Source organism: Triturus cristatus, chromosome 10, assembly GCF_964204655.1.
Source record: "Triturus cristatus chromosome 10, aTriCri1.1, whole genome shotgun sequence".
NCBI classification, from domain to species: domain Eukaryota; kingdom Metazoa; phylum Chordata; class Amphibia; order Caudata; family Salamandridae; genus Triturus; species Triturus cristatus.
In genome coordinates, this window is record NC_140593.1 from 1,195,445,114 (window position 1) to 1,195,469,928 (window position 24,815).

General features: G+C 47.7%; 1 protein-coding gene across 2 annotated transcripts in view; it reads right to left on the reverse strand.

Annotated features, from left to right (window-relative positions):
* Positions 1–4,217: 4,217 nt before the first annotated feature.
* Positions 4,218–24,815, reverse strand: part of ZWINT (ZW10 interacting kinetochore protein) — a 63,479-nt gene continuing 42,881 nt past the window's right edge. Inside the window, exons 9-10 of one of the 2 annotated variants that reach the window (XM_085629617.1) lie at positions 18,922–19,081; positions 4,218–4,728 (exon numbers count right to left, since the gene is read on the reverse strand). In XM_085629617.1, coding sequence (XP_085485743.1) covers positions 4,663–4,728; positions 18,922–19,081 — 226 coding nt within the window. In that variant the 3' untranslated portion in view covers positions 4,218–4,662. The remainder of the gene's footprint in view (positions 4,729–18,921; positions 19,082–24,815) is intronic. The other variant, XM_085629618.1, reaches the window with a different exon arrangement.

Sequence of the window (24,815 nt, forward strand, 5' to 3'; positions counted from 1 at the left end):
TAAGGCCAGACAGTGATAACCCCCAAATCTAGCAATAAGCAACTGAAAGGCGATCAGTCAGTCTTTGCAAAGTCTTTTCTACTTCATGGCAACACAGGTTGCTGCATTTTTAGTTACGTTTGAACCGCTGGAGGTAGAAACACATTTTTGTTCAAATCTGCAGATTATGCATCAGATGAAGGATTATACTGCAAATGTGGCAAATCCATAACTATGAGGAAAACGCAGTGGCCGCACAACTCCTGTGGCCCTGTATATGGCGAATAGCTATTGGGAGCCGAAAACTGAATTAATGAAGGTTGACAGAGGCAAGATCAGCAACCAGCTTGCAGTAACACAATCAAAGCTCCCCTCCCTCTGGGCTCTCACCCACAGCAACAAACCCCTTACCACTCTGCCCGCTCCGGACCATAGAACCTCAGAATGGACCACACTGTGCGGTGACCATCTTTGTGGACTTCAATCATAAGGAACACGATAAAGGGACCTGCCAGGCTGCAGCTCACTGAAAACCATAAACAGCGTGCGTTGATCTCGCAAACTGTTCATTCATCACACTTCTAAGCGCTGCACCACATAACAGGGTAACCCCAGTGGTCATTATGCACAGCATGGAAACACTTCCCACATGGAATCAAAACAAATACGCCCTTCCAACCACATAGGATACATGTAGCATGCAAGTCGTGTAGGCAAACACATAAGGGTGATGCGTGCTCTATACATGTTGCTGTACAATAATGGTGTGCCCACCAAAAGCGCTTAGGGCTTCACCAGGTGAAGGTGGCGCTATTCAAAGTTAATAATTCAATACAAAGAATGCTGGTACCCCTTCCCTGCAATCGCAGAGACGGCGGAGATGCTAACCTAGCGATTTATCCTGCCATGAGAGCAGTCTCACCCACCCCCTCGGCAGCAGTCCCTAATCCGGGTTGATCCTCTTTGAGCCTGGTCTTTGTGTCCGTCTCCGTCCCCTCCCCGGTAGTAAGTGGAGCCAGTGAGGGGAGCTCGGCAGGCTGCAGCCAGCTGGCACCGTGGATGGACCAGGCAGCTCATCAGGGTCCCGTACCCCACTGCTCTTTTCACATACATGAAGGCCCTCAATAGAAGCTGTGGGCTTTATGCTGATCTCAAAGCAGACACAGGAATTATGAGTTGTGTGATAATGATCACACCCTTGCAGTTTTCCCCTGATAGATTCCGGCAGGTCAAACCTTGTGAAATGTATTCAAGAGCCGTACAAAGGGCAAAACATGCAGTATTCATGGAGAGAAATTGCAGGTTAAGCCTCTTTTACAAGTTGGAAACTCACCATAGGAGCAATTTACTGCAGGCGGCGTATACCTCCCGCGCAAGGATTGGTGCATCCCACATTTGGTAAATATCTCACCCAACCTGGAATGAGGGCCTTCATCTGGTCCATAATGGCGCTTCACAAATGTCCCTCTAGAGGCATGTGAGGGGCAGGGGAGACCATTTTATGCAGTTTCTTTTGCATAGTGCAGCTTTCTGCAGTTCATTGTGCTGTGGGCGCTTTCGTTTGTTGGGCAGAAAGATGTGGCTTGTAGTTTTGGGTTTACCTAATGGAGGGCCTTGATAAGTATGGGGTGGGGGCCAATAGATGAAAGAGTACTCAACCTTCACTGGCCCTTAGGCATGTGGGGTAAAGGGTTTGTCGGGTGAGGTGTTGCCTACTGTAGCGCTCGTTTGAGTAGTGGGCATGAATCTTAGGGATTCCTAACTTACCCAGAGTGACTGCTGTGTGGGGTGGGCTGGTGTGGTGGCAAGGGGGATCGGGGCTTTGGTCACTTCGCCTGGCACTTGTCCAGTATTGCAATGACTGCTGTTTTTGGAGACTCCGCTGACCGGTATGTGGCCTAACGCCGTCCCAACTCCTGTAGAAGATGCAAGTCACTCTTAGCAGGGTTGTGTTTCTAGGGTGGCTGCTCCTGGTTTCTACAGCGTCGGTGCCATCCTAAACTCAAGTTCTCCATCTTGGGACAGATTTATCCTTTTCTCATCCCTTTTTATGACACTTCGCGACTGATGTTAGTGCGTCGAGAGTTTCTTTGGCTCCAAGTGTCTCGTTTCTGTGCTTCTGTGTTTCCAGCCCTCTGGACTTAATGTTCTTCGTAGATACAAATTGCATGGGTGCCTGGTTTAGTATTAACGCACTCTGGAGATCTTATGGACTACAGTTCCGCAGTGGGCCATACTGGTTCCATTGTGCTTTTTGAAGAGCGCAGCCTTAACCAGTTCCAAATATACCTGGCACATTGAGTTCTTGGCCAGATTGTGTTTTTCTGGCTGACTAAAGGTCCCTGTAAGGGGAGGAGATGTCAAAAAAACTTGCCATGTTTTTGTAAGTGAAACAACTTATAGGATGAGGGTGGCGCTCTATGGGGGTCGCATGGGTCACCTTGCTAAACCAAACTATAGTTGGCTGTATTACAGCTGATCCTTTCAGGGTCTGCTGCATGGAGGGCGCAAGAGGTCCTGACCCTACCTCTGGTCTGCCAAGGTAGTGACTGTTCCCGAGTCTCCAGGGGTTGTTGCACAGGCAGCGGGTTTTGTGCTCTTCCATAGACCAATGATGGTGCACGTGACGTGGCAGGCTTCGCGCTGTGGTGGTAAGGATTCTTCTGTTTTCTCTCTACGGTTTGTTCTCGAAGTTGGTGTCCTCCTAACTACTTGCTCCCCATCTTCATGCACTTGGAGACAGCTTTGTGCTATTTACGTCCAGTTCCCCTCATTTCTAGTGGCTCGTCCGGCATTTCCTGATCTTGTGTTAACAGCGTACATGCCAACAGGCCCAATTCATGCGGGAGACTCCGGATTCTTTGAGCCCAAAGTGGCTTCACTTTAGGAGACTCCCGCCTAAAACCTTCTCCTCTTCAATGCAAGTCAAAGGGGAAAATCAATTCCCCAGATTCTTCTTTCTTCAAAATCTCCCTCTTACCAAGTTCAAAATTTTGGCTTATATGGGACAGAGTTAGTGCTGATCTTCAAAAAACTCTGGAAAGGCGGCTATCTTCCAGGCCGAATAGATACATTTACCCATAAATCTGAGTTGGGAGGGGAGATTGGTGTATGCTTTTATGGATGGAGAGGAGCATTGCGCTTCAAGGGATAAACCTGCCCCTTGGTGCAGCGGGATAGGCCCTCGTACTCTTATGATCCCACCCTGGCTTAGGCAGGCGCACTCTTCCACTGGCACCGGCTGCCTCCTCTGCGGAGGGTGCAGCTCTCTAGGCCAGACCAGCCTGGCGGTCACAGAGGGATAAGGCTGGGATGGGGTGAAGGGCTCACAGTGCAGAACTCTTCCTGAATATTGAGGGAAACAGAACAGAGAGCAGCAGTGAGCTGCCCAACTCAAGGTCTCCTTTCCCCATCAATGGCCCCCCACGCTCACACCTACCAGGCGTCACCCCAGTACCGAGACACCCCAGTACCTGGGCTGTAGGCCTCTGGATAGTCCAAGAGGCCATGTACAAAGGTAAGAGACAAACACTCCAAGAGTCAGGCCATTTGTCTAATCACCAAAGGGTCGATTCACAAGAACAAGGTAAACCTAAAACGCCCATGCGATTCAAAGACTTGCACATCTTTCGACACACAAAAATCCCAAGGGGTATGGCTGAAAATGTATGAAAATAACAGATTTTAAAGAGGCCCGTCTGCTTCCTAGGACAGTCCATTTTTTCAGGCGACCGGTCTCTGTCCTGTTAAGTCTACTCTTGCAGATTTTTTCACAGATAAACAATCGGATGCCTTAAATTTGGGGAAATGGGCTTTTCAATGAATATATTCTGCTACTTTCCCAAACTCTTACACCCTAAATGCAAACTTACTCTAAAAGTGTTTGGTCTGGACAATAGGTTTGCATTTAGTGTAGGGAATTCAACAGTAAATGTTTATAAATCTCTAAAAAGTTCTGACTTTGTGATTGCTCCAAACATATCTAGTCACTAGTCCAAGGAACACTTTACTAAGTTACAAAAGTGGGGCATCCAACTGAGAAGATTTCCACATCTGCAAGAGCAATATATAGCTGGAAAATTCCTTAAATATTTATTGTGACTTTGTCTTTGCGAACTGACAAGCTCGACTTTGGTACCATAGACGCAACTTACGGCTGTAAAACATAGTGAATTGGCCCCTACGAGTGCTGTTCAAAAACAGAGTACGTAAGGGTAACAAAGTAAAGCAGACGCTGGCCAATTCTTTTAAATTTAATTGAGAAAACAAAAAAACACACAAAAAAACATAAAAACATGACAGACAATTAATTTCATTTGGCCTCCACTGATAGACCTGCAAGGACCCATCCAGAATTTCCATTTGTATAAATCCGCGGAAAAACATTTGTGAGGCCACAAATCAGCAGCAAAGCGACCACAACGGGTAGAGTTCAGTCCCAAGGCGGAGAGGGCGCTGCTTCCTCTGATGGAAAGCTTGTGTCCACCAGTTGTAGCCTAGACTCCTACTGGGAGGAAGACCAGGGTGGGTGCAGGTGAGCACACCGGGTGGCAAGACGGTGCACACCATGAGTCCAGAAGGCTGATCCTGCTGGCACCAATCCTCATAGTCACTCTTCGATTGGACACCGATGGAGTCCCCGGTGCTTGGATGCATGAAGTTCATTTTCAGAGACGGACATGATCAGATCTCGGAGTTGGAGCTGAGATACACCAGCCAGTTGCAGAGTGTGGGCGACGCTTGAGGCGGCTAGAGAAAGGAAGAAAGGGGAATCAGTTTGGGTTTTAAACACATTGAACAGACATATTATGTGGTCCGAGATCTACTTAGCTTAGTGTATCAATATCCAATAAACCCTCCCACTCTAGATCACTCCTCTTACCCCCGAGAAGGGCCCTCCTGGTTCCTATGCCTGAAATATCTGTGGCCTGGTGCTCCAAAAAAATAAAATAATAATACCCGTCCAGTGTAGTGACCTCTGTTCTATACTGTAGCTCAGCGGTCCTTACCCTGTGGTTCGTGGACTACGGCGGTCCGCGACTCCTTAAAAAATGTAATATTAGCCGACTAATAAAGTGCAAATAAATAAAAAAGCAAAAATGTTAAGTTGAAACATAAAAAAGGTTCTTTAAATGTGACTGAACTTGAAGGTACAAAAAAAAAAAAACATACAAAAAAACAAAAAAAAAAAAACACATGGAGTTGGTATCCTCAGATTGATTCGCAGGTGCCGTATAAGTGCATTAAACAAGATATAGTATGGACGATGGGTGGCCTAAATTTTCTTTAGAAAAAGCTCCAACCTTTCCACGGTTTGTGAATTAAATAAAATATTTCATAATTTGTGTATTTGTGTGCTTGTTTCTGTATTCACGTGTATTGTTTTGAGGTTCAAGTCATAGAAATTGCTTAGGCCGGTGTCATCAGCCTCCAGGAGGGTCCCTCGATTCCAATATAGATTCCAGGGGGCAGGATTCTAATAAGGTGGGGCGGGGGTTTGCAGGATTCCAATAATGATTAAGTGGGGGCCCACAAACGTCAAAGGGTTAAGACTCACAGCTGTAGCTCCCTTCAATCGTACTTTGGGGGGGGGGGGGGGGAAGCGCACCCCCTTCTGGCCAGTGCTGAGAGATACCAGACCTCCGTGTAGCGAGGCCGAAGGCGCGTGCTGGTCCCGTCTCACGTACGGTTACAGACCACCCCATCCAGATGCCGCCACCCTCACCCGGAAGTTCTCTATTCACACTATCCAGCAACACCGAGCTCAGCTGCAAACGTGTTCTTGTAAATTTAAAGGGCGGCAGCCCTCAGTATTACAAACCAGAGCTGCCGCCTTTGGCCCAGTCCTAGGAACCTTTTGCCTCAACCTCATCTTACGCTGCAGTTTAGAAAATTTCAGAGAATCGAGTTGTTTCCCAGTGAAGTTCTTTCAAGCCAAGTTTGCTGAAAATCCGATCAGCATTTTTAGCTGAAGTCGAGAGGAAAATAAAAATAGAAAATAAACTCAAATATTTGTTCATACCTTCCTCCCGCCCCTCCTAGCCCTCCCCTCAGGAACTTCACACAATTTGGCCAGAAGGATCCTAGCTCATTACGCTAAACAAATGCCGAATTTAGTGCAGATCCAAACACTGGAGCCAGAGTTACAGGCAATCCAGAAATGCCTTTTCAATGGAAAAGAAGAAAGGGAAAGAGGTCATCTCTCTCTCTCTCTCTCTCCCTCTCTCTCTCTCTCTCTCTCTCTTCTCCCCGGCCTGAAGGCTGCACTCTGTGCATGATCTCCCAGCAGTACCCTGCCAGGGCTACAAGACCTCAGCAAGATTAACTTTATAGAGCAGCGAGCAGTCAGTCACTAGGACCCTGGAAGGGTGAGAGGATGTTCAGCGCACCAGGCAAAATACAACTTTGTTGCTAGGGCGCTCCCCATTTACAACTAAAAAGGCTGATTTCACCCCTTGTCTTGTAGTTTAAAGACACCGAGTGGCAGAGCGCTACCTCCCTTCTTTAACTTATGGAGGCGCATGCCCCGATAACCACAGCACTACAATATCCCTATGTGCAGTGGGACTTCTCGCACCGGTGCTCAATCAGTACCCATCAGAGGCAAAATACTGCAGCCCTGGCTTATCGGAGCAGTCCCTGCTCAGGGAACCTGCCGGCCTTTCTAGGAACGCAGGGGTGCTCCCAGAAGGGCCCTCCCAGCGCTTTCCGCCCAGTCTGGGGCGATCTAACTTTCCTCATTGCAGGGGGGGGGGGGGGGGGTTGAGTCCCCCTCACTGAGGAGTTGTATATTCGGTTTAGGCCTGTAAATACCACTGGAATGATGGGCTCTGCTCTCCACCTCGTTCTGTTCATCCCCAGGGAAATGTAACAAGCATTGGCATAGCCAATAGGTCTCGCCTTTGGGACCTTATAAGTATTTACTTATGCAGCACAATATCCTTGGTGCAACAACATCAACTGTTGCATGGCTAAACACTTATAAGGTCCCAAAGGCGAGACCTATTGGCTATGCCAATGCTTGTTTTAAGAGCTGAAATTAGATTCATCTTTTAGTAGTCTCTGAGATATTGGAAGGTACAGACAAGACAGAAGAGTATCAGAAACCTGATTTTTTTCCGAAGGTTTCGTTTCATACAGACCAGACGATTTTTTGAAGTATAGAATATTTATTTATGGATTATAAGACACCAATAATCATCATGTCATTTTAAAGGAACTCCCCCAATATGAAAGTAAATTATATTGTTCTAGAATACTAAATATGGATAATGCTTTGTATCTAGGCCATTATGAATGGTTTGCGAAATAAAAACAGGTGTCACTGTCCATGTAGCAATCTTTTAAGAAACGGATGGAGGCACTTTATTACTTGTAAATTAAATGTATTTATATTAATTATGTATTTTTATTTATACAAATATTTTTCATGGTTATTTCCTGATAATGAGTTTTCAGTACAAAAGCGCTGAGGATGGATCTTCAGCAAAGAGTTCAGGGTGCTTGGCCTCGAGACATCAAGAGCGTGAGGCTCACTTCAGTGTTTACAAACCTACAGAGGGACGCTAGTGGAAAGCACACTGATTGGGAAGCGTTAACGCTATTTCTGACTGATAGTATAAACCGGATGCAACAACCAATCGAAGCTTTAAATAGGTATCAGAGCGCTTTACATGAGCACCGGTTTCGTTGCCAAGCGGAAGCTAGTGGAGTCAGAGTGAGCAGAGTGTGCGAGTGCGAGCAGGTCCGGCGGCAAGAGGCGAGCTGAGTGCATTTAGCGGAGGCTCTCAGACTCCGTGAAAGGCGAGAGGAGGAGGTGGGAGGCTGTGTCCTAGGTGTCCTTCTCTCCCCCCCCCCCCCCCCCCCAAATTTAGTACTGGCTAGTAACTTTAAAGGTGTTCCAACTATGGGGCTCCAAAATATATATTGCCCGGGGTTCCAAAAATCCCTAAGATGTCACTGCGATGAAGCTAGGGGAAACAAACACTCTCTCAGGTACTTGCAGATCAATTGAATGCAACTGTAAACTTTTACATTTCTTAACTGCTCTTCTTTGGAAGAGTTGGCTCTGATTTTGAGATCTGAAAAGGCAATTGTTTTAAAATATTTTTATTCTTGGGTGTTTATGTCAAAGCATCGTAAGCATTTGAACTCTCTGGTTCAGCCATATAAAAGTACTAGCTATCCAAATTCTACAATATAATAGGACAATCTTTAGAGCTTTTTATTGTTGCCAGTGAATTATGATGCTATGTACATCGCTTGGTATAGGTGTTATGCGAGTGCGAGCAGGTCCGGCGGCAAGAGGTGAGCTGCGTGCCTTTAGCGGCAGCTCTCAGACTCCGTGAATGGCAAGAAGAGCAGGGAGGCTGTGTCCTAGGTGACGGGAGCACGGGGCAGCGCGAGCACGACGAGGACTAGAGCTGAGCACAGTGAAGCAAGGAGCGGCGCGCAGGCTGTGCTGCTGCTGCTCTTTTCGAGCACTCGTGCTTATGCTGGCATCCACCTTGCGGGAGCGAGCAGCGGCGCGCGGGCCATCTGTTTTCAATTAGCGTGCGCTCCTGCAAGGTGGATGCCAGCACAAGCACGAGTGCTTGAAAAGAGCTGACCAATTTCTAAAGGTCATCTCCTAGAGCAGCGCATGCGCGCTGCCTAGGCGAGACCTAAAACCAGAAAAATCTGGATGCGTACAGAAAGGGAAGGCTGGGCAGAGGAGACAAGCAGGAGGGCTCTAGGACAGCGGCTCTTAACCTGTGGTCCAGGGACCCCTGAGGGTCCACAAACCCTACTCAGAGGGTCTGCAACTGCTTAGGAAATTAAATATTAAGAGATTAATAAAGCATGTGCAAACAAAGCAGCAAAAAAAAAAAAAAGTACAATTGAAAAATGTTAAATGTTTTGTAAATGTTAAGAAATCTGAAATTGAAGGCTAAAAATTCAGTTAGTATTGTCAGATTGATTCATGAGGGCAGTGGAAAAGCATCAAACAGAACATAGTTAGGACAATGAACGGCCTCAATTACATTTAGAAAAGCTACAACCTTCCTGTTAAAATGATTTTTTTTATATTTGTAAATTAAATAAAATCATCATTTGTATATTTGTTCGATGAAGGTTTGTTCTGTATTTTTGTATATTGTTTTGTAGTCAAATTTATTGAAAATGCTTAAGCCGGGACTTCAGCTTCCAGAAATTACTCAGCAGGAATCCCTGTGTTCCAATAATGACTCCGCGGGAGTCCCAGGATTCCAATAATGACTCAGCGGGAGTCCCCAGGTTCCAGTAGTAATTAGGTGGGGATCCACAGAAGTCATAAGGTTAAGATCCACTGCTCTAGGACATATAGCCCGCAAAACTTAATTTGTTTTTTTTAAATATAATTTTATACAGCGACAGAAAAAACACATGCAGTCCAGACAAAAGAATGTTAACATGTGCTAAGTAAATATATTATGTAATAAACACTGCCAAACCTAATAGGTCTGAGCTTGGCAAGCGTGCAAGGTTTGTAATTTGCGAGTATGTGCAATAGGGGAAATTATAAACATATACAAGCATTGGTAATGCATCGGTTTCGCCTCTGTAATGAATAAAGAGGTGTTTTCATCAATCCTCATCCAGGAGAAGGAAAGAGCTCCCTGACAAACACAGGAGTAGAGAGGATGTGGCGCAGCGGCCCGACCTACTGACTCGAGAGCTCGAGATCTCAGTTCGAGTCTCGGCGGTGCGTAACTGATAAGAGAAGCAGGAGGAACAAGCATTGGTAAATGCAGACAAATATCCTAGTGTCAAATTAAACGGAGTGGCACGCACAGGAACCAATGAGAAGCCAGGAGGCGGGATGTAAATCCCTTTTAAGTTTATATTAAATACAATATATTTCTCAAGCACAGCGCAAGAGCTGTGCAGGCGAAACATAATAAAAAAAAAAAATAAGTAAGTGGCCCAGCAACCCAGAACAAAAGTGCACTTTAAGGCTGCTGTTCACATGTGATCAAGCAAATGCTGTAGCCTCAGGTGCACGGCAGTTAATAGATGAAGCATGGTGACCCATGCTCTATCCTCTGGAGGGCAGAAAGAAAATGTGAAGAACACCTGAACAGAGCAATAGATGGAGAGGTATGAGCAAAATCCCCTTTACGATACATCTGAAAGTATTTTTACTAGGATTTTTTGGCAAACAGGAAAATGGCTAAAGCGAACACTAGGCCAGACTAATAATGCCCTTATCATCTCATTCTCTACACCGGTGAACAACTGAGCTGACCGAGCTGACCGAGCACCACAGCGTTTCAGAGAGAGGGCCTTTGCGAAGTAATAGAAGGCCATGCCTTAGAGTCTACACTGGATTTGATGGCAAACTTCCCATTTCCCAGGTCACAGGAGTACTCAACGGAGGATGAAATGGGATGATCCTTCCCTTCATCAAGGGCAGAAAGCACAAGGACCGCGTTTTCTGACTGAGGTGGGAGAACTGCGATCATACCACAAAATCGTTTAATGAACTCCTCTAACATACAAAGAAGAAATTGAACCAATTGTTAACTGACCAGTAATTAATGAGGAGACCCCAGAGAATACAGGAACAGGAACAGGACTGCTGGCACTCAGGAGCTGTGTTCTGAGCCAAGTTCCATAGTGCATGCGAAAGATGCAGCCCAGTTCAGGAAGGTTAGGATGGGCGTCTGATCACTAACCGTCTCAACATTCCGGATACCTACCAGAGGGACGCTCGAGGTTCTGGTCCGCCACCCTAAATAAGCTGGGGCAGTATGCAAAAAGGATTGGACGCAGTACACACCTAGTGCCTGTTTAGGTATAAAATTCCAATGAGCCTGTGTATACCACACCGACTTTATCAAAATAGGACAACTGGACCTGGTCTGCATTCAACCTCAATGCCCTGCACAGGAGCGGCATGAGAAATTAATTCACAGATGGTAAAGTCCAGGATGTAATGTTATTATTCACACTTGTAAAGCTTTACAATAAACAGCAACCTCTTAGCCCTCAACCACCAACCAACATGTAGCTATTACCGACAAAGCCATCATTACAATGTGAACAAATATGGTTTCTTTTCCCCGGTCCTGGAAATGACCCTGATTGAAAGGAGCCCAATGGGAAAATGTCCCACAGAGAAGGAGACTTGGGTGCAGAAGGATATTGCAAATAATAGACTGTTGCTGAAATCTTTTAAGTGATTTGTTCTCCGAAGCATACTTCTAACAGAGCGATTACTCACCTTGTGAATAGATGCCCAAGCAGTACCTTCCCTGGTGGGTGATTTGTGGAACGACTCAAGCCAAAAAGTCCTGCAGGAACGAATGGACAGAATGCCTTTCCTGCTGGACTTGAAGTCAAGGCAACAGCGCTTTAAAAACTTGTGCACCGGTGCCCACGTAGCAGCTTCATAAGAATCCAGGACAAACTCCTTGTACAATGCAGTAGTAGCAGCCTCGGCTCCGGTGGAGTGAGCCCTCGATCTCAGGTGGCTTCTTCTTGGCCAGTGCGTTCCTAATGTTGATGCAGAGAACCATCGACTTGGATACTGTCCTCATCTGCACAGCCTTGACATACCCCCTCCCAGTCTCCCCAGCGAACCCCACAAGTGCTAATCATCTACCCAATTGTCTATGGTAGGACTGATGTAAAAGCTCAGTACTCTTTTGAGGTCCAAGTGGAGTCTCTCCACTCCTCTTTCAAAGGTAAGGTGGAGCAAAGAACGCCGAGAGTGTGATAGACTGGCCGACGTGAAAGGGAGTCGCATCCTTCGGTAGAAAGGGCGCTCTAGACCCTAGCACCAATTTGTTGGGAAATAGGTTAGTGTAGGGACGCTGTAGTAAAAGCTTAAGTCTCACTTGTGGCAACATGCTAAAGCGATTGCAATGAGGAGAACGCTCTTCCAGGTCAGGAGACAGCTGCAAAACAGTTCAAACCGGGTTGACCTAAGGAAACGGTCACCAAACCTGTAAGAAAAAGCATTATAATCAGTTATTTAAATAAGGACGGCTGTTCTGGTACACACAAAAAGCTGAAAAGGCTGGCAAATTCCTTTTGGCAATTCCCACTGCAAGTCTTTGCTGGGTCAAAGACCGCAAGCAGTAAGGAGGATTTGCGTTATGGGCAACACACCACGCCACAAACGAGTCCGACTGGCCAGTGTGAACAGATTGTGTAGATGATCGCCAAGATGACATCCACTACTTTGGGATGTACCCTGAATACAGTCAACTGCCGCCGCTCAATCTCTGCACAAGGAGATGTGGATTGCGTAGGCCCAGGTGCAAGACCCTACCCTGCAACAGAAGATCCTCCAGAAGTGGTAGCCAGGGGTCCCCACACTGTCAGAAGACATCCTGTGCCACCTTCGGATGAAGAGGCTATCGGTGATATGCCAGGTACTGTTGGCTGTACTCATCAGCCCTGCCATTTAAGGATGCCCTTAGGTGGTTCACAATCAGATGCCCTCACATGCCAACTAACTCCGGAGAGGCAGAGCCTCTTGGCACAGGACCTAGGACGCCACCCCTCCCCGCCAGCACCCCATGGAGTTTGTGTAATCCATGAGAACCTGCAGCAGCCTCCTTTTGATGGACAGAAGGAAAGCCTTCATCACCAGACGAATGGCCTGAAACTCCACCAAATTGATTTGGAGCCAGGTTTCCTCTGAAGACCAGAGTATTCCGATTGCCACCTCCACAAGATAACCTCCCCAAGCCAGCAGTAATGCATCCTTCAGCTCGGGGTGGGAAAGGAAAGGGGTCTACCGTTGGCCCAATTGCAGTCGAGTTGCTACCATAGCAGATCGTGTGCAGTCTCCTCTGAAACCTGAATGGCACCTGACAGATGTCCTTGTTTCTGGGTCCACTGGGACTTAAGATTCCATTGCATGGCAGAGCCAATATGAGTCACCTGGTATTGTTGACAAGCAGGACAGCAGGAGGCTAACAGTCCAAGAAGCCTCAGACCTGCTCTCACAAGACCCAGATCCGGGATCATGGCTGAAACACCAGGATCGTAGCCCGAAAGTCTTCGATTTGTTGCAATAGAGGAAAGGTCCTGAACTGCACAGTGTGCAAGACTGCTCGAATTTAAGGAAGCCTCAGCGAAGGAGTTGGTGCGACTTCAGCTCATTGACGAGAACCCCACCTATGTCAGGAGGTACGCCATTGTCTAGAGGTGGTCCACGACTGACTGCAGCAAACCTGCCCTCAACCGCTAGCAGTCGAGGAAGGAGAAAACTGATATCCCCAACCTCTGAAGATAGGCAGCAACCACTTTAGAGGGGGTGGAACACTGGTGAGGCCAAAGGGGAGTACGGCGAACTCAAAACACTCTCGTCCAACATTGAACTGCAGATAACATCTGAGGGACCGTAGAACGGGTAAATGAAAGTATGTCCAATGCCACCATCCAGTGGCCCGGAAACAGGGCAGTCAGAACCCTGGGCCAGCATGAGTCTTTTGAATTTGTCCTTCAGAAGGAAGGCATTCAAAGGACAAAAATCTAAGATCGAACGAAGGCCTCCATCCTTCAGCATGAGGAAATAACTAGGGGAACAACCCATGCCTATTTCCAAGTCCAGAACCTGCTCAATTCTTCCTTTTGAAGTACAGCACACTTCTTGCATTTAATAGACAGGTGCTTCTCTGAGAGCCACTCTTATGTAGGAGGAACGAGAGGTGGAGCTGAAAGACATGGTGGAGCATAGCCACGCTGAACGATTTGGAGGACTCCTCTGTCTTATGTGATGGATCAGCACCCTGGGAAAAAGAACTGGATCCTGCATCCCGCAGGGTGGTTGAGCGCCACTGAGGGCAAGCTAAAGCAGCTAGGACGACTGATGCCCAAGGTGACCTGTGCGTTGCCCGCTAGATTCACATACCCAGAATGACTGTGGTGCGTGTGGCGGAGACTGGCGTCACCTATACGCCAATATGCTGGAGTAGTCACAAAAGTTTCTAAACTGGTGAAGAAACTGTTGGGCTGGGGCCAAAAGACCCAGGAAGAGTGTCATCGCCCTTCTCTCCTTAAACAGTTTAAGGCAGAACCCGCTCTCTCATCGAACAGGCATTGAAGGGCATACCCATAAAACATGCCTGAACTATTCCTGAAAAACCTGTGGATCACATTAATGCATGGTGATCGAGCAGGACTGGGAGGGACCGCTCGACCCAATCCGTATTATCTAGGCATCAGGAATAACACATGTGGCCGCATCTTGACCATCTTAAATGTTTTGAGCCAAGTTCGTCCAGGACCCCTTGCAAGATCTTGCTGGCCATGTCCCAGAGGGTATGCGTATATCAGGCCGATAGGCAAACAGCATTTACCAACCTTAATGCTATGTTAGTTGAAGAGAACATTAGCTTTCAGAATGCCTCAATCTTTTTCAGTCTCTCTGGAGTAGTTTGCTGCGTAAACCTGTATGTTCATTGGTATGCACGAACAGGGCTTCGAACAAATGTCTATCAAGACGTCCGCGAGGGCTTCATTGAACAGAAGCAAGGACTCAGATGAAGCAAGCCCAGGTTACAAAACACCGTTGAGGACATTAGTCTTAACTTCAACAGTAGGCAGTTGTAGGTCTAGGACGTCAGCTGCTCGAATTCCCACAGCCAAGGAAGCACTTTCTTGAATTGAGGACCGAAGAGGTGAACTCAAACCAGAATCAGGGGAAATATAAAGCCCACTGCTGGCATCTTGCAAGTCCATGCAGAGACACGTCATTGTCATCTGAGGTTGGTGGAAAACTCCAATCTGAGTCGAAGCACTGGAGCCTCCAAAGATGCCCCTGTGGTAATGAAAGCAAAAGATCAGACTCCGGTGGCACAGCCAGGTCACTGTAGTGCACTCAGACTCGGCGTATTATAGCGCGTTCAGAGCTCGGCCATGGTTTGGGTTAAGAGGAAGTCAGTTGGGTTGGTGTTGACATTGCGTACACCACCAGCATTGAAGGAGCAATTGAGGCAGGACTTGAGCCAGAATGGAAGTCTGCACCAGGCATGGATTTGCCAGTGTTAAACCGATTAGGGCCCCCTGTGGATCATTGGGGTCAGACGGCACACCAGATGGAGCCAGATGAGTGCCAATCAAAATGCAGCACGGCAGATTTAAAGGCCTCGATCTGCTGCGGCACTGCCAACGGCACGGAGAAATGAAGCAATGAGACCAACTGTGGAATCTGCTCCTCCACTGGGAGAGAGCTCGAGTGACACCCGGATGCTCTCTCGACTTCTCTTTTGATAGAGTGGCAGGATGGGGTAAATCCCCTCTGAGCAAAGTCTCGCTCCTCTAAGACCTTGGCCATAAAGAAGACTTCTTGTGGGGGAGCCTCAGGAGTGGGTCCATGCCCTCGACTGAGCGAGAGGTGGAATTACGTGAGGCTTGTGACTTTGCGTTCGGTGACGTATACAGCTTCACAGTCCTGGATCAGCTTCAGCTGCTTAAGGGCACACTCATCGCAGAACTTTGAGTTAAGCCTCAACACCAAAGACATTTCATGTGGATCTGTGACAGACATCTATTTTCTGCCTTTGTTTGAAAACGTAAATTTAAGCTCCCACTTTCAAAGGCGCAGAAAGAAAGCAAATTATGTTGGCTTGCTGGTGTGGCTTTTACATGAGGGTTAACTTTGTCACTTCTGGTGACAGAAACAAGCCAGCATGGAGTCACACTGCACCAACTAGTGACATGCGGAAACACTGCTATGAAAAGTTTCCAGGTGCACTCTGGCACCTGGGGAATATTCTAAAGGAGTGGAATCTGCGTTTAGGAGTATCCATCAGAAAGTACTCTTAGGTTGCTTTAACTTAATGCAGGTCTCAGGTACCAAAATTAACTTTTTCATGATGCAACTAAAAGTCAGGTCTGCTCCATCTACTAGGCCACATGAGCAAAGTAGACTCAAAGGGACACAAGTTATGTATCCAATCTGCACAAAAGGTAGGCCTTTGCAAAACAATAAAGGGAAATAAGTAGAAGGCAAAACCATCATCAAGCCCAGAGACCACGTTTGGGATGCAAAAAATGACATGTATGAGATAAAAGCACATGGAAACGGTTTATGTAGAATATATGTAGCAGGAGAGATTGAACACAAAAAAGGGAAGATAATAAAACTCTGTTTCACTTGAGACAAGGGCCAGATAGTCACTGATGTGGGCTAGTGGAGAAGCGGCATCCCTCTAGCGCTTCTGAGAGCACTCTATGCCGCGGTGAGGTCAGTCTGGCATAGGTGAACGTTCTAAGGGGAATTGCATTAAGGTGGTCAGTTGAGGTTGCAATCATCAGCGTCCAATATTGCGCCTGCCCAGTTTGCGGCGTCAATAAATATCTCCAAATTGCATCAATCCTCATTTCGGAAAACTTTAGTACAGCCTTGCCTTGTATCCTTACTCTACTCTTTCACCTTGTGTCAGTATTTGGGGCAATCTACAAACTTCAATTCTGTCAGTTTCCCCAAGAAAGTAGAGAGGGGACAGGGGGGGGGGGGGGGGGGGAGAAGAATCCTTCAATCTTTACAGCAATGACAAGACAAACTTCTTATTTGACATTCTTATGATGCCTGGTTTAGATCTGGATTACATAAATTAGGCCTGTCCAATCCAAACACTAACATTTGGGCACAAGTATGCAAAGCTACAGTTCGATTGGTTGGTACCAAAGCCAGACTACCCCATTCAATGTGATTGGTGGGAAGCTGCTGACCCAGTTGTGACAAATTCTGTATATAAACTGGAGGTTCACTCCAGCATTTTCAGAAACTACTCTGCAACATCGCCTAGGGGGACAGTTAGAGCTTTGGGGGCCAAAACTCCACATAAGCAGTCTTGCGTAGCTTGGCACCAAGCCTGAAGTCCTCTTCAAACATTCAAATGCCAACACAGCTGGTGATGATCAAAGTGAGGACCTGAAACGGATAGAGGTGATAACACAATAATGTGCAGACATCCTTATGCTTCTAGGACACTGATGTGCACACGCCATAGGTCCCGGGGACCAGCATCAGCGGTGAAACAGTTTCATGGTTTCAATCAATCAGAGTTCCAGGATATGTTGCATCCATGGACTCCTATCGAAAGAAGTGCTGACCCCGAAATGTTGGACACTGCTGAACATAACTGCTCTACAGAACTTGTTTTCGAGATGCCATATTTGGTGGTCTCTGAAGAATGTGAAGTAAGTGGATGAAGTCACTGCATCTTTGATAACGCTGCACGACATCCACCTCCAGGTCCCTACACTAAGGGTCTTCCCTGTTCATGGATGTTTTCTTTAGGTAAGTGACTATCATACCTTTGTCCACTAAAAACTATCCCTTAGAGACTTTTACCCTGCTGGGGACGGCATGCAAAAGCCCCATCTCATTCCACAGAAGCCTTCCGTAGCAGCGAATGAAGGATGGATAAAAAAAAAAAAAGGCCTCCGTCAAAATGACTGCTCGTTGTCCACGTAAGGGCCCACCACATCAATATGCCGGAATCAAAGCTCATTGTGTCGGTCCTATGCTTCACCGCAGAGATAATAATTCAGATTGTTGGATTAGGGCTGTAAACACAGAGCCATTCCCCTCCTGGACTTACAGGCTGTAGAGAGTAGGGAAAAGAATTTAAAACAACCTTGTGGTAGCCGAAGGGGAATGAGATGCTGTTGTGGACCATGCAAACACCATTTCTTTTACGAACGAAGATGAAACGAAGTATGCAGATGCCAGTTGAATCAACTGCGAGGACGACGACAAGCGTTGCAGCATAGACTGCCTTTACACCGGTCATCATCATCTCAGCAGTCTGCTTTGTATCAGACTCGCATGACCCACCACTGCAGGTTCCCAGAGCCCTCGTCCACAAGCACCAAGAGCACGGTTATCCCGGATGCTGCTTGTTTTTTGCTTTCCCTAAGGAAGAACTAACTTCTGCTGTGTGGAGACTCGTGAATTTCAAATGACCTCCTACCACAAGTGACACCACCCATGCAAATAGGGAGAAAGGTTGACAAAACAGGCTTAAAAGACTATTGTGGTGGCTCTACCTGGACTCCAGGAGTCAGATGGGAATAGCCTCAACTTGGGCCTGTTTTCAGAGGTGCATATTGGAGTAAATATAAGCCTGGGTGTTATGCAGAGCAGAGGGCTCTTAAGGAAAGCACACCCACAGGGGAGGTCCTGCAGATGAAGGCAGTGCTTACTCCTAAAGCCATGGGGGGCAACCAGAAGACCTGCCCCAGAGTGCCCCAACAGAACCCCATTCCCCAGAGTGCCCCATTTTAGTCCTCCCAACTGTAATAATGATAAACCTGGAGCAAAATGGACCTCGTTAGCACATTTTGTCGCCATTTAAAAATTTAAAACAGCAAACATATTGGGGAGAAAATTAATATACTGAAAAATTATGCAAGAAACTGAACAAAGGAGGTTGAAAAAGTCTTAAGCGTAGCCTAAGAGTAGGGTTGCCACCTTGAACTGCAGCGTCAGGAGAGGGTTTCCAGACCCAGGCTCTTCATTCATGAATCATCCCTGTTCGGTGGGCCAGTCCAAGTGGTTCCATGAAAGCAAACAAGACCGCCACCCAAAAATGCATAAGGATGCAACACGAAAGCAGAGGACTGGAAACGCACTGTTCGGCCATCAAAGTGCGACAGCAACCCTACTTTAGAGATACTCTATTCTTGGCGAGAAAAACGTAAATAAACTAATATGGCCCTGCCAAATGGGACCGTCGAAGACCATCACACAGCAATTCAGCATTTAAGGAGGATAAAGCCCAAAAGTGTTCCTCGATCATCCAAGATGGTGGCAAAAGATTTCAAATCATACAGCTTAGCGAAGCAGCCAGGGAGAAATAACCCTCAGGCAGATTACCCCATGTTACTCTGAAATAGATCTTCCAAACTCGACAGGTCTGCACATTGTGCCGCAGAGCCAAGGTGAGGATTTACCTTCAAGAGCTGGACATCCACAGAGCCTGTGTAGCCTTGGAGAGAGAGCAACTGGATGCTCCCACTGGTGGGATACCCAGGATCGATGAATAGGACACACACCACGCTGCCCTTCAAGTACAGCAACTTCCTTTCTTTTGGACGCCAGTCAACGGGGAACCTGCGGTGAGGGAGAGAGGAGAGATGGCATTTCAGGTGGGACCTCAGATTCCAGGAACATGCTCTGCACATCGCATTTCCAGCTGGAGAAGCTCTGGACTGCAGGGGTACAGAAGAAGGCAACAAGAATTGAGATTGCAATGCTAGTCTTAAAAAGGAGACAGCATAACTCAATGTGAGATGTTTAGTTGTGATGCATGCATTTTATAGTGCCAAAGACCATTTTGGTCGGAGAGAAGGATACAGGGGAAAACTAACTGTCGAGCACCTGGTACATGGCTTCGTTAGGCGGTAAAGTAGGTCCTGGTACAGCCAAGTGGTGGAATTTCCTAATCTTTTGGGACACCACTTGATTAATGATAGCGTGCAGCATTGATGAAGGAGTGTATACGGTATGGGGCACTGGCCTATGTGATGGTGGGTCTTAGGCAGTTGACCAAAAAGCTATGTTTCTGAACTGTAGTAGGTGGTGTAGGACTTAAAATGGTTAGAGGGCCACGTACTCATGAGCTGTTTGAAAGCGCTGGTTAGAGTTTGAAGAGGTCTTGGTCTACTCTTGCAGAGCATGTCAAGGCGAGGAGCTTGGGCTGGGCAGGAACCTGCCACAGAAGTTTTAATATCAGAGGTCAGGAAGGGTGGATGGGCTGACAAGACCATGGAGAGAGGTTCCGAGATACATGCGTGGAGCACCTTAGGAGTAAAGCGCCTCATCTTTATCGGTGTTCTTCCCTTGGAGCCGGGATGTGTATTATAGTCTGGGGGGGGGGGAATGTAGGAGAACACATTCACACTTCTGATCTGAAGGATAAAACGTTGTTCGTGACAGAGTTAAAGATCAAATTGAGAAATCCTGGGAAGAGCATAAAGCATGGAAGACTGATGGGATCAGGAGTCATTTACAATCCCACAACGCTCACTGTGCCTCCTCCCTTCAGACCTACTCAAAAGAGGTCTGTGCTTGTGTAGATCAGGATATGCAGCACAGAAGTAAAGCAGATGGACATGTAGTGTTCAATGCTGCTGTGAGAAAATGGAAACCATCAAGCAGAGTCGGCGGAGAGAAACTCCGAGCTGCTTCTGGATATCTTGATCTCAAAACCTAGGAGAAAGGTGGGAGGGTGCTTCTTCTAAAAGAGTGAATATTTGCATCTCCCTCATCTTATACCCAGTGGGATCAGTTCCCTCGTCCATCCTGGTCACACTGTTAAAGGATGCAGGCAAGTGTGAGACTCTCAGTTTATACCAAAGCAACATCCTAGTCCAAGGACGACCGGTCCCTTGCTTAGGACGCGGTTACTACATTCAATAGAACATTATCTGCCCACCCTGAACTGGATATTAGTGGCACTGGTGTGTGACCGGTGCTATTGCCTGCAGCAAGGATTCCACATGCAACAAGTTCAGCTGCGACGTCACCAGATGACAGCTGTAGCATACCTTCTGCACAACCCCAGACGGCAACTGCAGCAAGCTTTTGCACAGTAGAGGTTAGCCCTGCGCATCACTGAGAAAACTACAGCATAACTTCTGCACATCAAGCAAAAGTTTCAGCCTACCGTATGCAAATCACAAGGTGACACCAGTAGCTTACCTTGTGCGGAGCACCTGGAAAAGGCTACAGTATCCTCTGCGGGTTCCCTGGAGGCTATCCATTTTCTGGCAGCCTGCCTATCACAAGACTACAGCTTCCAGCACATGACCAGTTGACAGCGGTAGTGTACGTTTTGTGCATTACAACAGTGTGGAAATTTAGCGTGCAAACTGAACATTATCTGCGCCATCTTGCCTCTCCCCAGCGCCACGCACAACGAATGCACGGCCGCCATTTTAGGCACCCCACTCTCTCCCCGCTCACTCTCGACCGCCAGCGCTTTCCCCTGGCGCTGCAAGCATCCCCCGCGCGCCGGCCACCCCCGCTCTCTCATACAGGCCATAAACCCTCTCCTTCTGCGCGACCCTGCTACGGAACCACTTCCAACCGACAACCCATACATGGTCATGCCTCTCCTTTGATAACCCCCTTCCTCTGCGCCCCATTGTCTGAACTGGTCCCAGGCCATCACCTAGCCCTGCGGATGCAGTTTACTGCCCCTACTGTAAGGGAAACACCCCACATCAAAGGGATTACAGTAGATCAAAGCCCCTACCCCCTGAGACCCGGCCAGTTGCACACACCCCCGGGAATTAGCGGAATTCCCTGCTGCGCGATAGCTATCTCCCACTGCGGGTAGGGTGGGAACTTCTACTGTATCTATGTGTGGGATCGGATCTGAGCCGGGGCTTCAGGGGATGTTCTTTCAGGCATCAAGGGAATCTCAAGAATGTACTATATGTAATAAAGCAATAAACCAGTGTATAAGAGACCAGGTCTCAGAGATGCAGTTAGAGCACCTCGTGACGATACCTTGCTGTCTGATCTGATGTGTTCTGCTCCGACGGAATAAAACTTTGTTTCCTGCCTTCCAGTCTCCGGCGCCTGCCTCTTTCATTGGTAAATTATCGAGTGGTATAAGAGGCGATTACCGCCGGGCAAATACTTGAAAGGTTATCGACTGAAACTGCCGCTACCATTTAACAATTGGCGTCCCAAACGTGGGGCCCATCAGCGACACGTGGATCCAGTGGGAGAGGTCCCGACGACAGAGTGAACGACTGCAACGATCGGGAGAGCTCCTGCCCAATAGACCCTCGTCTGGCAGCCGATCATCCGAACTTCACTGGTTCCGAGCAGACCTCTCTCGAGTGATCTACGGTCCTGACTGGGAACCATCAGGAGTGCCGCGGCAAATACGGAGAATAGAGGACGATCGGGCGCTGGAGGCGGAAGACGAGAAACTGTCCACGCAGTCCGGGTAAGGTCGTGAAATACGACAAAAGTGCGAAATAATTGATTGATTGTTTGAATACTAGTATTGCTCATTGATTGTGCTCATTGATTGTTCTCTTTGAGATATTCGCTGTCTACAAACGGGGAGGAGTAGAAATACTCTCTCTCTCTCCCTTTGCAGATAGTGAAGGGTAGGTAACGCAGACTTTTGTCCCCGTTGAAACCCGTCGTGCCTATCTTTATCTCCCCATTGATTGATTGTCCGAACATTGATTGTTTTGAAGAATAGTGCTTTTGAGATATTCTCTGTTTGCAAATAACGTAGAATAGGAATATTCTGTCTAGTCTTTGCAAATAGTGAAGGGTAGGTAATGCAGACTTTTGTCCCCGTTGAAACCCGTCGTGCCTATCTTTATCTCCCCATTGATTGATTGATTGATTGTCCGAACACTAGTTGTTCGATATTGGTTCTTTGGAGGTATTCTCTGCTTACAAATAACGAAGAATAGAGATATTCTGTCTAGTCTTTGCAAGCAGTGAAAAGATAGGTAGTGCTGACTTTTGTCCCCGTTGAAACCCGTCATGCCTATCTTCTCCCCACTGATTGGTAGTTGGTTCTGCCCGGACCGCTTATTAGAGGTGAACCATCCGGCTCCACTGGAAGGCACCCCTAATAAGGACATGTTCACTAAATATGGACTAGTCGCCGTAGCTTATAGCAAGCTGTGGCATAAATATACCAAGAAGGACCCCGAAAGTCAGTGGCCACTGATGGGATCCTTCGACGACCATAAGATAGAAGCGCTAGAAGTAGCTCTGCGTAGCAATAAGACGACGCCTACTATGCTTGACAGTATTGGCATGTGGCGCAAAGAAGCGACGCAACGGAAAAAGAGGGAAGAAGTAAAAGCAGAAAAGGAATTACGAAAGGCAGCTCACCTTGCCGCTAAAAAGTTAGAAGAAGACATAAAGGAGAGAAGGGAAACTAAACTAAGACAGGAGCCCGAAACCTCAGGCCAGTACGCTGTTAGGACCCCTTCTTTGCTCTACCCTGAGTTGTCCTCCAAGCAGCGAACGAATGACGAATTACTGTTAGGTCCCCCGATCATTTACATGCCCCCTCCGTATGCACCCTCCCAATCAGTAGTGCAACACCCACAACCCTCGAACACGAGCGAAAGCAGTACAGGGGCCTCGGCCCTCACGGCCTCAGCGCCGGCTGAGCCTCTTGTACTGAACCCAATGTCGACTACAACGCTAGACGACCATGAGATGGGAAAGAAAGAGTCCACCAGAATGAATCGATTAACTAAGGATGAACGAGCAGGAATCGATAGGATAGTAGGGACGCTGGTGGAGCGAAAGGAAAGTGAGGAGTATATAACAGACGTGTATAGCTCGTATGCCGACAGCCGCAGACGACACTTCGTCGTACGGCTCGGTTATCACGCCCTGAATGCATATGAGGACAGATACCACGATAAAGGTCCCGAAGGTTTAGCGGCCCTATATAGGAAGGTAGACATTGGGGAAGAAGGAGAGGGCGATGTAACGAACCTCTTCACTCGTACACTCGAGGTCTACCGACACCTCAAAGAACATGGACAGACCACCAAAACAGAAACCCCCATAGCAACCAAGCCCCAGGGAGGAAGGGCCGATGCCATGATGCCCATTAAAGAAGCTGCCCCCTACTGGGTCCCCCCACGGGGTCAGGGAACACACGACGACATCAACCACCAAGATGCGAAGGGAAGGGTTGTATATAACTGGGTCTACCAGCCGTGGGACCGGCAAGATATTTTGACCTTTAGAAAGACTCTACCCGACTTGAGAAAGAACCCGACCGCCTTCTACACTGAATTGGGTACAGCCTTAGGCTCAACGATAATGACGTTGGCAGATATCGACTTGTTCTTTGGGCTATGCCTGCCGGCTGATGTGTGGAAACAAATCCGGAAAGTTGACCACGCCGAGCCGTTCGGATATACCTGGGTACAACTCGATACCATAGACAAGCAGCGAGAACCTGGACAGAAACCCCCGAAAGCCATCTTAGAGCTCCCAGACAAGATTGTACAAAAGCTGAAGACTCTAATCCCAGAAAGAAAGGTAGACTGGTCGATAGTGACGGCTTGCCGCCAGAAACCCCAGGAGGATGTGTCTGAATACTTCTCCCGATTCGAGACTGTGTTTTCCGATTACAGTGGCCAAGACATGACCACCGCAACCGGACACCACCTCTTTGTCCAGAATTATGTAAAGGGTCTGTCTCAAGAAGTCTCCCAGAAGCTACAGACCAGCGAGAGTAGTTGGGCAGCCTCCAAACCCGCAGCAATTCTCCAGATGGCCCAATACTACGAAAACCAGAAGAACGAGAACGATAGGGCGTCAGAGAAGAAGAAAAAGGAATTAAAGGAGAGGGTGATGATAGCACAGTTGCAAGGGGTGACCATAGGAAGGGAACCCCCAAAAGAGAATTACCAACCAACCGCCCCTAGAAAGCTACCCCCTAGAGACCATACACCTACACCCTACAACGGACGGAGAGACTTAGATGGAAATCAATGTGCGTTCTGTAGAGGGTTCGGACACTGGAAATCCCAGTGCCCGGTCCTTCTGGAAATAAACAAGAATAGGGACCCCAGAGACGCAGCATATGACCCCAGAAATAGAGGACAGGGACGAGGGCACACGAACAACACCATCAACGACAGGCCAGGCAGACCAAACACCTTTGATCGCCCCCGCCAAAACCAGTGTCAGCAGTCCGACTATGAGAGCACTCATGACTTCGCATAGGACCGCCAGGGGCAAGGGAGGGATCCAGTCGAACTCCGTGTTGACCAGCAAGGTCCTTACGTCACCGCTAAGGTCTTGGGCACAAAATCTCCATTCCTGGTAGATA